The sequence below is a fragment of the Chelonus insularis genome, unplaced genomic scaffold, assembly GCF_013357705.1.
Source record: "Chelonus insularis isolate UGA/USDA-ARS -01 unplaced genomic scaffold, ASM1335770v1 contig_3_pilon, whole genome shotgun sequence".
NCBI lineage: Eukaryota > Metazoa > Arthropoda > Insecta > Hymenoptera > Braconidae > Chelonus > Chelonus insularis.
In genome coordinates this window covers 772,737-786,172 of record NW_023276556.1, presented here as the reverse complement: position 1 = coordinate 786,172, position 13,436 = coordinate 772,737, and the positions used below count along the sequence as shown (strand labels likewise).

The 13,436-nt window shown below is 30.6% G+C and overlaps 3 protein-coding genes and 1 long non-coding RNA gene across 4 annotated transcripts; 2 read left to right on the top strand and 2 right to left on the bottom strand.

Moving 5' to 3' along the window:
- The first annotated feature begins 1,457 nt into the window (after positions 1–1,457).
- Positions 1,458–2,314, top strand: LOC118068422 (zinc finger HIT domain-containing protein 3). The gene is made up of 2 exons (XM_035085812.1): positions 1,458–1,767; positions 1,845–2,314. Exons 1-2 carry the CDS (start codon positions 1,700–1,702, stop codon positions 2,170–2,172), a joined length of 396 nt encoding a protein of 131 aa, XP_034941703.1. The 5' UTR covers positions 1,458–1,699; the 3' UTR covers positions 2,173–2,314.
- LOC118068421 (beta-glucuronidase-like) lies at positions 2,306–4,774 on the bottom strand. Its single transcript, XM_035085811.1, has 7 exons — positions 4,631–4,774; positions 4,441–4,558; positions 4,206–4,372; positions 3,892–4,124; positions 2,812–3,817; positions 2,618–2,759; positions 2,306–2,542 (listed from the first exon to the last, which is right to left on the bottom strand). The coding sequence occupies exons 1-7, from the start codon at positions 4,751–4,753 to the stop codon at positions 2,349–2,351; spliced, it is 1,983 nt and encodes a 660-aa protein (XP_034941702.1). The 5' UTR covers positions 4,754–4,774; the 3' UTR covers positions 2,306–2,348.
- A 348-nt stretch (positions 4,775–5,122) lies between these two features.
- Positions 5,123–8,919, bottom strand: LOC118068420 (beta-glucuronidase). Its single transcript, XM_035085810.1, has 8 exons — positions 8,710–8,919; positions 8,332–8,548; positions 8,163–8,258; positions 7,928–8,104; positions 7,614–7,846; positions 6,534–7,539; positions 5,744–5,882; positions 5,123–5,665 (listed from the first exon to the last, which is right to left on the bottom strand). The coding sequence occupies exons 1-8, from the start codon at positions 8,712–8,714 to the stop codon at positions 5,493–5,495; spliced, it is 2,046 nt and encodes a 681-aa protein (XP_034941701.1). The 5' UTR covers positions 8,715–8,919; the 3' UTR covers positions 5,123–5,492.
- Positions 8,381–11,174, top strand: LOC118068423 (uncharacterized). Its single transcript, XR_004690510.1, has 3 exons — positions 8,381–8,657; positions 9,952–10,238; positions 10,315–11,174. It is a non-coding gene; the product is annotated as an uncharacterized lncRNA (long non-coding RNA).
- Positions 11,175–13,436: the final 2,262 nt, after the last annotated feature.

Genomic DNA, 13,436 nt, shown 5'->3' with positions numbered 1-13,436 from the left:
TATTATTATCACCAGTGTCTTCATCTTCATCATTGATATTATCATGACTATTGGAAACGGCATCAGCAACAGAAGGAGAACAAGAAGAAGGTAAACATTCCAGTGTATTTACCAGGTGGTAGTACGTCGGCTCGTCGCTTCGCGACGGTTAACCTGGCCCAGAAAGTAAGCCGGAACTGCTGTAGGAATCAATGACCTTGGCACGAGTAGATACCCGCTACCCGGTGAACACCACGAGAACTGCGTTCACGTCTCTTTACTTCTCTCCCCAGTTGGCTCTCGGGAAATTCCGTAAGGCTGACGATTTAAACCTGCCACGCGCACACCCGCCGCGAGGTCGTTTGCCTGCTCTAAGAACTCATATGACCATTTCTCTATTTTATTTATTCGCTTATTTATTTATACACCATCTTTTAAAAACATTTGATAATAATACTAATTCATAAATAACATTGTATAATTTTTTCTAAGTATTTAATCCTGATTCTGATGCTAAATTTTTTTACTTCAGTAATTATTATCAGGTCTAACATCTTTTAGTGTTTTAAATATCATTCAACTACAAATTATCATTTTAATAATAGTGCTAATTCGTTTAAATTACTCTGTTTGTGTTTCTTTTTATGCTATTATTTTTTATTAAATTTCAACGACAATATTCTATATCCTAGTGGAGAACAATAATTGTTAACATGACTACATATTTGAAAAGCTAGAGAGAACTTTTTTGAAGTATTACCGAAGTTTTCTTTCTATTTTTAATCTCTGCTAATTATTATAATGTTTAATTTCTGTTGAAGTAAATGGACTGTAAAATATTTTATATTGTTATTACATATTCTATAATATTAAAAAAGTGAAAATGACATAGAAAGTTGAAATGGGTACTTTGCGAGTTTGAGAAGAGTATCAAGTAATGCTACAGGTATTCAGATCGGAATGTCCGATTCTGAATTTTACGTTTAACTCATTGGTCAACGACGCGACTCTCATTTTATACTCGTTGATTTCACTACAGTGGCCGGATACGGGCGATCTTATATTAGAACGCATGAAACTTATGTGCCCGTATGGAATTTTAAAATGACACCAGCATTCTTTTACCAATGGACTTTTACCTTTATATGTTAGATAACATAACTCCAGATCTTTCTACATGTCATTTTCTGCAATAAAATTGCTATGTGAAAGTCTCACTTCAAATAAAATTATCGTTGATTCAACGACTAGAGTGATTGTGATAGATTGGATAGTGACAGTCTGATAGATTCGTTTTTACTCTCATATTTCAATTTTCGTGATATTATTGTATTGACTTTCACTGAATTAATGAATAAAAATGTTATTGTTTTTATATGTCTGGCGAAAACAATCTAATTGACTAATTAAAAATAATTTGTTAAGTATCGTTTGCACAAAAAAATCAAAACTGACAATTTAAACTTTGTTTTAAATTTCTTCGTTTACCGCTCTAGAGGCGCTGTAGTACTTAAAGTCATGTGATACGACAGCACGTGGATGATCGTATACGTATACTTATAAGTGGTGTTATTTTAATGAAAACGTATAAATAAATTTAATTTAATCAACAACATTACATTTTTTGTATAAAACAGTGATTACGTCTTAAAACATATACTTTTTATGTTTTATTATAAGATTAACCTTCATATATCGAAGCTCAACTGATTGAGTAAAAATGAAAACTTGCTGTATTTGCAAAGAGGTTAACTCGAATTATAAATGTCCAACTTGCAAAGAACCTTAGTAAGTGTAATAATTAATCGTAAGAATATTAATTTGTTTTTAATAAAATTTTAATTATATTAATGTTTTTATTTTAGTTGTTCGCTGGTTTGTTGTAAATTACATAAAGAGATTGGCTGCGTTATACACGTTCAAGAACCAGTTGAGCAGCCTAAAGAAAAGCCAGAATGTAATTTTCCTACAGAAGATACAGTTCCAATTGAAAAATTGGAACTTTTACGTTACAATGACGAGGTCAAGGAGTGTCTAAAAAATCCTCACGTCCGTGATATTGCACGAGCTATTATCAGTGATCCAGATCCGAGTAAATTAATTGCTTTAGCTATGACTGAACCAATATTTGTTGAACTAGCAGATGCATGTTTAAAGGTTGTTGAACCTTCAAATGATAACGAATCGTGTTGATATTGACATTGATTATAACTTGTATTTTATTATGAATATTATTTTTAAAAAAACTTTATTTTTAATATTGATACTATATAATTGTCTACAAAATGGATAAAACTACAATGTGAAAAATAATATTTGTTGGACATTTTTCATCAGAATGGCGGAAATATATTTTTATTCATAAACTATTACATATTGAATATTGTAAACATGCAACTAGGAGTATGACTTGAAATGTAATACTCAAGATCGTCAGGTGGATTTTGTTGATCAATTTCAAATGCTAAGATGTGGTACCTCTTTCTCACCAGATGAGCAGCCATTTTTGGTGCTCTATTTCTTGTAAATATTCCTTTTCTATTACCTCCTGCTCTTTTAGGTGCTGAAATTATTCATGTCTTGAAGTAATAATTTTTTCATTTTGTTAATTAGACTTTTTAAACGTCTAAATATTTACATGGAGGTGTTTGAAAGTCTGCAAAGTTCCAAATCAATTCTCCAATGAACCAATTGTAATTATTACGAAGATAATCAAAAGCTTTAAAATGTTGGGAAAGCAAAGCAGTTTGATATTCTTCACTCCAAAGATATTCAGGTAACTAAAATGTTTTTATTTAAAATTTATAAATTTATGTTCATTTATGTACATACCTCATGAAAGCCAGCTATTGCATCTGCTCCATATTCGCTTATGATGATAGGCTTTTCAAATTTAGTATACCAAGCTTTGGCTTCATCTATTACTTGATTTGTTATCATATTTAATTCACCAGTATTGTCATACCACGCATTGTATTTATTGAAGCAAATAATATCTAAGAATTGGCCGATTGAATTTTTTTCTGGACCTTTTGAAACAACAGCAGTAACTGGTCGTGTCGAATCAAGGGTCTTTGTGTGTCTAGCAATTTCTTTGAAATATAATGTAGATTTTGGTTTCCATATTCGTGGCTCATTTGCGATCGACCACATGATAACAGAAGGTCGGTTCTTATCTCTGCGAATGAGTTGTGAAATTGATGATTTATGCAATGCTAGAAGGGTTGGGTTAAAGTTTTCAGTATCAACGGAGGGACATTCATCAATGATGAGAAATCCTTGTCTGTCTGCCATGTCCATAACTTCATCACTGTATGGGTAATGACTAGTTCGGTAAGCATTAGCTCCCACCCACTTCAGTAACTCATAATCTCTTGTCATTGTAACTAAATCCAATCCCCGTCCTCTCAGTACAGAATCTTCATGACGACCAAACCCTCTCATATATACAGGCTTATTATTAAGTAATAGACTTGTATTAGTCCATTTTAGTGTTCTAATTCCAACTGGAAGCCGGTAAATGTCAGATATTGATAAGTTGTTGACAGATATTGAGACTTCTAGTGTATACATGTAAGCAGGTCGACTACTCATTCCTCTAGGCCACCAAAGTTTAGCGTTAGGTACTTTTATAGTTCCGGAAAATCCATGAACTGAATTTTCAGTTACTAATTTTCCACTTTCTTCACGAAGAATTACTGAACAATCTACAAGCTCTTCATCATCATATCCTGCAACTTGTATCATATACTTTACAATTCCTGTATCTCCTGAAGTTGACGTTTTTATTGTGATATCTTCAATATAAACTTTGGGTTTTGTGTGAAGTAACACTGGTCTACAAAATAAAGTATATCATTTTTGTCATCTTTAAAACAATTGTTTCCGTTTTTAACTATATCTAATTTTCACCTATGAATTCCAGCATAATTGAAGAAATCAAATATATGAGATTGGACCCAAGCAGTGCCATTATCTACATGAGCTTCAGAAAGTTTGCCTTGAGGAACACTCGTTTCGGAAAGAATATTATCTACTGTGACAATTATGCGATTTTTCCTGTTAAATTTTAAGAACTGAGATATTTCCGCTTCAAAGGGAAGATGTCCCATTTCATGGTCCATCACTTTCTGGTTGTTTATCCACTATTAATTTATTGAATTAAAAATTCAATTCCTTACAAAAATAATTTATAGGAAATAAATGATAGTAAATAAATTAATTACCACAGATGCATAATAATTAACTGAGCCAAATCGAATGAATATTCTACTTTTCGTCCAAGTATACGGAACATAAAAGTTTCTGGCATACCATACTGTACCAACATGATCTTTTATTTCTGCTGATGTCGTAATGTCATTATAAGACGATGGAACTGGCATTTGCATCTCTATTTCCCATGAAGTAAAGTAATAATTATATTTTAACATTATTTGAAATTAAGTTTGTTTAATATACCTGCTTTTGTATTCCAGAAGTTTTTTTCAATCCATTCTTGAATGATTGTACCATTTTTGATTGTATTGATACTATTTCGTATGATACCAAAGTCCCAGAGTCCATCTAAAGATTTTACCTGATGTAGAAAAGTATTTTAAACATTTTTTAAATTTTACTATCATTAATTTTCAAAACAATTCATTCTTACCTCTCGATACATATTTTCTTGAGGATATAATAGCCCAGGTAAGCTTTTAATTTCTTCAGATTTGACATTTGATGAAATTTTTGATAAAGTTATAAGGAATATAAAAAACAGTTGTAACGACATTGTGTATTTAAAAAATATGTTTAAATTATTTTACAAATTGAATATTCTGTGTGTAGTATAGTGTTTTATACTAAAAGTGATGTAGTACAAAGATTTTTAAGACGTACTCAAGTGTAGAATTTTCGATTATCAAACATTCAATACAGTGTTAATGGTGCATTTAATGGACTCTAAACAAAAACCGTAAGATTATTAGAGAATTATGTACTGATAGAAATAACAAAGTTATGAAATAAAAATTATCATATCAGTATTGTTTTCAGTAAGGTTATTTAATAAATGTTGAAATTAGCTAACAAAAATTCTTTATTTAAGATCATTAACTTATCTACAAAAGTCAAAAACTTGAATTTTATACATGTGTCGAGTTTGATTATGATTAATGATCTTTAAACAATAAATTTTAATGTGTCCACAAATTTATTTTATAGAACAATATTTAAGATTAATAAAATGAGCATGAATTTATTAATGTTTCATTGAGTGTGTGGTAATGTATCATGTTCTATCATGAATAAAACTTTGATTTTTGTTATATTAAAAATTATGATTTACTGTATTTGAGTTTTTAAAAGCTTTCTACATTGAAAATTATAAAAAACTTATTTTTTATCAAGTAGTGACATACTATACGACTTAAAGTTATTTTTGTTCAGAATGTCTTACGTATTTTGTTCACTCGCAAATATCATTTTTTTTCAATTTCAGTGTAAAAAAACAAATGGAAATTTAATAAATATTATCTATGAATAGAAATATTTGAAATGTAGTACTCTATATCTTCAGGTGGTTGTTCTCCATCGATTTCAAATCCTAAAGCATGATATCGTTTTCTAACATGATGAGCTGCCATTTTTGGTTCTCTGGTTCTTGTAAATATTCCTTTTTTATTCCCTCCTACTCTAGTATATGCTAAAAGGCGCAAAATTAACTTATTAACTCTATTTGATTTATTATTTACTATAGTTTGTTTAATTCTGGCCAACTTACTTTGGGCTGTGCGAAAATCTGCAAAGTTCCAAATAAATTCTCCAATGAACCAACCCTGTTCTCGGAGATCATCAAATGCAAGAAAGTGTTTTGAAAGTGTAGCTAATTGGTATTCTTCACTCCAAACATATTCAGGAAGCTGAATAATTTCATGATAAATATTACACGGTAAGGTAAAAATAATTGAATTAGTAAACTAATATATTAAATAGTAGTAAAAAGATTTAACACCGATTGAGAAGACGGTATTTAATTATAATAAAATTTAATCTCTTATGATAAACTGTTTCTACTTTTTATCAATTTCGAATGAATAACCGTCATTTTGTCTTTATCATTTCTTTGAAAATTATTACCGACATTATCGAACTTCCAGTAAGCGTTTTAAAAATTTTAACTCTTACAATTACTGCAAACAAATTATTTCTCATAATGAAGATTAATTATGCAAAGAAGTTACAACTTGAGATAAAAATATTCGATGCAGTTTAGAAATATCAGAGGAAATTTATATTTTTATCTGCAATAAACCAAATAGTATGTTATTTGAATCTGCTCATCTGCTGTATTTATTAGGAATCATTTATAATATTAACTCGAACGAAAAGAGGATTAGTTGGAATCCGTTCATGAGTGAGTTTTATGCTCTTTAAATATAAAAATATACCGGAAGTATGATTGCGTTATTAATATTACAATTATTACTCAATTTTTATTAAATAGATGGATGTATGGAATGATAATGTTTTCATGAAAAATAAATTTTTGTGAAAATCGAATTGATGCTTACTTCGTGTAAACCAGGCATGGTATCAGCTCCGTATTCAGACATGAGAACTGGTTTATTGTGTTTAGCGAACCATGCTTCAGCCTCGCTTTTGACATTCTCCGTAATCATGTTTAATCTGCCTGTATTGTGATACCATGCATTGTATCTGTTGAAACTAATGATATCTAAGTACTGTCCTGCTTTATCTTCAGTAACTCCTCGTGCTAAGGCTGCTGTAATTGGTCTTGTAGGATCAAGGGTCTTTGTGTGTCTAGCAATTTCTTTAAAGTACTCGTCAGCATCTGGCAATTGTGTCCTTGGCTCATTTGCGATCGACCACATGATAACAGAAGGTCGGTTCTTATCTCTGCGAATGAGTTGTGAAATTGATGATTTATGCAATGCTAGAAGGGTTGGGTTAAAGTTTTCAGTATCAACGGAGGGACATTCATCAATGATGAGAAATCCTTGTCTGTCTGCCATGTCCATAACTTCATCACTGTATGGGTAATGACTAGTTCGGTAAGCATTAGCTCCCACCCACTTCAGTAACTCATAATCTCTTGTCATTGTAACTAAATCCAATCCCCGTCCTCTCAGTACAGAATCTTCATGACGACCAAACCCTCTCATATATACAGGCTTATTATTAAGTAATAGACTTGTATTAGTCCATTTTAGTGTTCTAATTCCAACTGGAAGCCGGTAAATGTCAGATATTGATAAGTTGTTGACAGATATTGAGACTTCTAGTGTATACATGTAAGCAGGTCGACTACTCATTCCTCTAGGCCACCAAAGTTTAGCGTTAGGTACTTTTATAGTTCCGGAAAATCCATGAACTGAATTTTCAGTTACTAATTTTCCACTTTCTTCACGAAGAATTACTGAACAATCTACAAGCTCTTCATCATCATATCCTGCAACTTGTATCATATACTTTACAATTCCTGTATCTCCTGAAGTTGACGTTTTTATTGTGATATCTTCAATATAAACTTTGGGTTTTGTGTGAAGTAACACTGGTCTACAAAATAAAGTATATCATTTTTGTCATCTTTAAAACAATTGTTTCCGTTTTTAACTATATCTAATTTTCACCTATGAATTCCAGCATAATTGAAAAAGTCAAATGTGTAAGATTGGATCCAGGAAGTGCCATTATCTACATGAACTTCAGAAAGTTTGCCTTGAGGTACGCTTGTTTGGAGGAGTGTGTTATCTACAGCAACAGTGATGCGGTTCTTGCTGCCAAATATCAGATACTGAGATATCTCTGCTTCAAATGGGAGATGTCCCATTTCGTGGTTCATTACCATTATGCCGTTCACCCACTGTGAATGTATTGGATTACGGATAAGAACAGATGTATATAAAGAGAAATGAATAATGTAAAGGACAAAGGAAGTAATTACCACTTGAGCGAGATAATTAACGGAACCAAATCTAACGAAGACTCGTTGTTCGGTCCAAGAGAGTGGAACGAAAAAATTCTTCTCATACCAGACTGCTCCAACATGATCTCTTAGTTTTGCTGATGTCGTAATGTCATTATAAGACGATGGCACTGGCATTTGCATTACATCCACTGACTGAAAAAGTAGTTATCTAATTAAATAATTGTTAACTACATTTTATATCTCAAAATACCTTCGACAATTCATCAGCGAGCCAATTATCTTGTTGACTCTTTCCTAGATCATCCGGAGTGATACTAAAATCCCAAAGTCCATCTAATGACTTTACCTAGTAGAAAAAAAATTCAAATACTTTTCTTGTTTTTCTTTGGAAAAAAATTAACTTTCTTATTTCGTTAAACCTCTCTTGATTCACTTTCTCGGGGATAAAGAAGTCCTGGCAGTGGTGGAAGTTCTTCAACTGTTGATGTTTCCATTTCAAATAAAGTTTCAGTGTACGGAATCTCCACATCAGCGTAACTTTGAGTTATAACTAGTGTCACAATCGTTATGAATAATTCCATCGTCGTTAGTGACCTTGTCAATACACGATTATTATTATTATGTTTGGTGAAATAGCTATACTGGACAGTAAAAATTATATGACGATTGAACGTGTGATAATATGAGTAATGTTAGGAGTAAATCTGATATATAAGTAAAAATAAATATTCGAAACAATTAAAAGGTATTAAATATTTTTATTTTAAATTTATGTGATTCGAAATTATGTAATTTACCACATTGATAAAATTGACGAACGATTAACGTATATAACAGGTGAAAATGATTAACAATACTGATCGTTATAATCTGGCTGGATACTAAGTAAACTATGATAAAAGTTTTTAGATTATATATATAGATCACGTTGATGAAAAAAAGTAAACAGTGTTAGTGAACTGAAAATAAGCTTAAGAAAAGTAAGAATTAAGTATTTAACTGATTGAATTAAATAAGAAGAGAAATTCAAAAAAATTTAGTTTCGTCAACGATATTTGATATCTTTCTACATATATTTCCTGTTGTGCAGATTAGATAGAGTTTAATTTATTTCTATAGTATAAACTGATATCCCCAATGATATGTGTTTGAAAACGTGAGATATATGTATATATATATATACATACATATAAATATAAATTAGCCAAATTAGATAGTGTTGTTAATAAAATTATTTTATCAAATATTAAATTTAATGATAGATTTGGTGGCGTAATATAGATTAAACGTAAATCTGATTGAATTTTGAAAGAAATTGTTTAGTTAAATGATTAATTATTTTTCGTAGTTTTTCAAACTTTTTCGCAAACTGAAGAAATATTACTGTACTTATTTGAACAAAAATAATTGTGTAAATTTTTTTACTGTATTCAAATATGGAAATCACTTAAAATTGAATCCTTTTAAAGTAATGTAATAGAAAGTAAGATAAATAATTTATTTCGACTCAACGTAAAATATTTTTTTGGTATGTTGTTTTATAATTGAAACATTTCTAAAAAAGGTCAAGTAGTCATTTCGCTAATTACGAAGAAAATAATGAAAGAGGAATAAAACCACATAGGTTGATATCTCTGGTTGTTTTATACCCAATGGTACTCTATTAAAACTCAAGTAGCACAAGAAGAAAATACCACATGTGGGAAGCAAGAGAGTTTTCGCGGGTTACAGAATCCATTAGAGACATTGTTCTTGGATGGAAGCCAACCGATTTCCCAACAGTTGATTTTAGTATCATGAACGTATATTCAGAGATTGGAGTATGTGTCCTGAATTTATTGAATTATAAAAAAGAATATCGTTAGAATTGGGTTTATTGCTGATATCAATTAAAGTTTATTCCATTTCCTTTTTTAATCAACTTTTTATGTATGACTCTTAAAAGACATTCAATTATTATCTGACAAAAAGTAAAAAACATTAATAATATAATATTATAAAATAATCAATTTAATTAACAGTTGCTTACATTTTTACAGAAGCTCCAGTTGTCAGTTATTCTTGAAAGATTGATGAGTAAACTTGGGGTTGCTTACATGTCGATCTTGTTTCGTCGAATGTACTTGAGTAAAACGGTGGTACTTTAATATAAGTAGATTAACTTGTTAATGTACACTGTGATTTAAACTAACCAAATGTCAACGAACAAACTATTTGTATTTCACCCTTTGAAGAGACACTTGGATAATTCCACTGGCTTAGATGTGTACTCATCGAGGGACTTTGCACGACTAGATGATCATCAGACGTGTTACCTATTCTATTCGTTCGTATACCAATCTCTCACAACTCTCTATCTATCTACTCTTCTAACTAACATCATAGTTCATATTTCTGTCCAGGTCATTCGTACATTCACTAGCTGAGTGGATGCCAACATAAACATACGGGCCAAAGCAATTTACTAGGTTCCACCATTTAATCAGATTGTTGGCCTATTTGATTCATCCGTCAACGACGATTTATCGTGCCATTGACTTTTCTCTTGTGTTGATGCCATACTGCCAGAGCTTTTGATTTATTTCTGCACTAAAGATGTTCATTGCATGTCTGCATCATTTTCTTGATGAAAATAGATTGCAAGACTTGTCAAGCACGTGGTAAATTACAAACTATGAATGAACAGACTGTTATCCTTCAGATTTTTAATATTACTCAACAATTCGTTTGATAGTTTACTATTTTCAATATTTCATTTGTTAGTCTAAAGTTCAGTTAAAAGGTAAAAAAAAGAAAGCTTTTTTGAGAATTAAATAAATCGTAAGAAATTATTTTATCCGTTAAATGGGACTAAACGTATTCTATGGACTGTTAAGCAATTTTACTTGAAGTTTGCTATTAAATATAATCAGTCGGTAATTTGTATTTATTATTATTTAATTCAATCAATGAATTCATTTTTAGACTTCCGTCATTAGAATTATAGTTCAGTGATTCGAGGAAATTCATGAACTGATAGATCGCGTAATTGTATGATTGTAAATTTGACATTAGACATAGACAGAGAATACTCTGAAAAGGATTTACGGTTCGAAAGCTATCAATAGTTGATCTAACCAAAGTGTTGGAGTGTTTCAAAGCATATCAACCAGTGTAGTATGAAGGAAAAGCCGGATAGACTTATCACTAGTCGATTTGTATTATCGATTCCATTTACTCATCACCAAATCGATATGAATAAAAAGTTTTTTTGCAGTAAAAATTTCTGGGGGTGATTATTATAATTATTATACGTACTGTAAAGTGGCGCCAAAACTCGATGATACTAGTCTGCGGCTTGGAAAAAAGTTTGCTCATCAGCTAAAGTAGTATTCTGCATTACGTAATTATTTATTAGAGTAAACGAAGAAATTTATTTGGTTTGGAAAGTACGATAATAATTCAGCTAGTTTAAGTGGATATCATAAAGGTTATTGGTTAATTGGAAGGCGATTGACCCTCGTCAGCAAACTAGGATATACACTGGGATGTTGCTACCCTTTCCATAGCAATCAGACACTTCCGGTTTGTCACGACATGATGCCTCACTGAATCATTTTGATACTTCTATATCAAATTTTTTATGTCTTTGTCTGTGGATGCATTTCAATCATTATTTTTTTTATTTTTCTTCAAAACAATTAATGACTCAAACTTTCAGCAAGATTGGAGATAACTCGGATGTGGAAAAAAATGATAATCATCATTGAAACTTTCTTGAGTACATTTAGAAATTCTCTAGACTGTGATCTCTCTTAAATTGATTTGAAAATATTTCTTCCATTTCATCAAACTTTTTATTCCATAGCTCTATTAAAAGTATGATCTCCAAAAAGCTTTTAATATTCTTTTCATCTGAATTCTTGACGTCAAAATTATACCGAATTAAAGAGGACATCGTTTAAAGGATATGTTTTATGAAGTAAGTATTGAACAATGTTCTGCTTTATTATAAATGATTTAATTAGTGTTAAACATTAAAATCTATTTTATTTTTTAGGACGACATTTCCGGTATGCGATCGTCGAAGATCTAGATAGCATACTTTCTGCTATTTTTCATGACTATTGTAATACTCACTGAAATTCATCAAAGGAAAATCTGCTAATATAGATGTAAATGTTGGATTCTAGATACTTGGATAAAAAAGGATATTGTGTAATTCATGTTGATCTACTTCTATGAATAGGGTTTTTGAGTACTCTAGACAGAAACAAGCCAATGTCGCTTAGCATCCGGACATCGAGACTTCCGGTAAACGGCGCCCACTGATTCTTTGGCAGGATGAATCCATCCTGGGTTATCATGATTGCTCGAATGTACTTTTATCTTGAGAGGGAAGCGGCTGGTCATTGGCCTAGAATAAAACTTGAATGCGGTTTAGCTGTTCAATACACATATTTTTATTTTATTCAAATGAAAATATATATTTTCTTAAATTAATTTGGAAAAATTTTAAAAAAGCCTTACCTGTTGAATTAGTTTTTATGAATTCTTTACAAAAATATAGTAAAGTATACATATATATATTTATGTATAAATATAACTCATTATCAATAGAGAAAAGAACTGATACAACGAATTTAAATTTCAGAAGCAGCTTTTATGACGGTATTAAACAAGTTGAATAAATTTTTAATAGTTTATACTTTAAAAATATCACCCTACATGAATTATTGTACCTTAATTTGTAAAAAGTGAAATATGCTAATTTCAACATAATGATCAAAGCTTTTCTATTAAAGTTTTTTAATAAACTAAAAAAGTTAATGCTCAACCGCGTTATATATTGCATCTAAAAGAGCACTATAACTTGTAAATTCTTGAAAAAGGTATGTAGTTAGGAGCTCATAGCACCCGTAGAGATCTACGTGGGTGGTCGTTGTAGTCATGAATGACCCTGGCTATTTTCTGAGAATATATTAATTCTTTTATGACCCTAAAAAACTTATTATAGAGTTTATAAAGTCGGAGAATAGCGAAAGTGCTTCATTTTAGAATTGGGCGGTAAATCGAGTTACCAAAGCAATTAGCTGAAAGTAATACGTAAGGTATATCGAACACTTAAAGGACCACTTTATTTAGCTTAAAGAACCAACGTGTTTCAAGATCTTTGAAGATTATGGCAAACCATTTGGAAGATAGATTTAGCGGATTTTGGAGAATCAAAGCCAGATGGTTGGATTCTTAAAGGACTCGATTACTAAGACGTCTTGGGTCTATGCGTCTTTCGTATTTTCTTGATGTGAGTTTAGGTAGTAAGAAAAGATAGAAATACATTGAAAGATATTGCTGAAAAAGTAAGTCAATATTTTTTTTCAAAGTCAAGGGATGTTAAAAATAATTTTTTTACATAATAAAAAATCAATTTTCTCATAAATTATTATATTAGCATCAACTTAGTATTATAAAAATATAGATTTGTTATTTCATCTATTATAGTCTTAAATATGTAACATTTGGTTTTTTATACATATAATAATTT

Excerpts from the sequence above, each read along its gene's own strand:
- LOC118068422 (XM_035085812.1), top strand. The coding sequence starts at position 1,700 with ATGAAAACTTGCTGTATTTGCAAAGAGGTTAACTCGAATTATAAATGT. Across the intron at positions 1,768-1,844 it reads CCAACTTGCAAAGAACCTTA|TTGTTCGCTGGTTTGTTGTA; the intron begins GTAAGTGTAATA and ends TTTTTATTTTAG.
- LOC118068420 (XM_035085810.1), bottom strand. Across the intron at positions 8,259-8,331 it reads GAGAAAGTGAATCAAGAGAG|GTAAAGTCATTAGATGGACT; the intron begins GTTTAACGAAAT and ends TTTTTCTACTAG. Across the intron at positions 7,540-7,613 it reads AATTATGCTGGAATTCATAG|ACCAGTGTTACTTCACACAA; the intron begins GTGAAAATTAGA and ends TTTATTTTGTAG.
- LOC118068421 (XM_035085811.1), bottom strand. The coding sequence starts at position 4,753 with ATGTCGTTACAACTGTTTTTTATATTCCTTATAACTTTATCAAAAATT. Across the intron at positions 4,373-4,440 it reads CTTCTGGAATACAAAAGCAG|AGATGCAAATGCCAGTTCCA; the intron begins GTATATTAAACA and ends CATGGGAAATAG. Across the intron at positions 3,818-3,891 it reads AATTATGCTGGAATTCATAG|ACCAGTGTTACTTCACACAA; the intron begins GTGAAAATTAGA and ends TTTATTTTGTAG.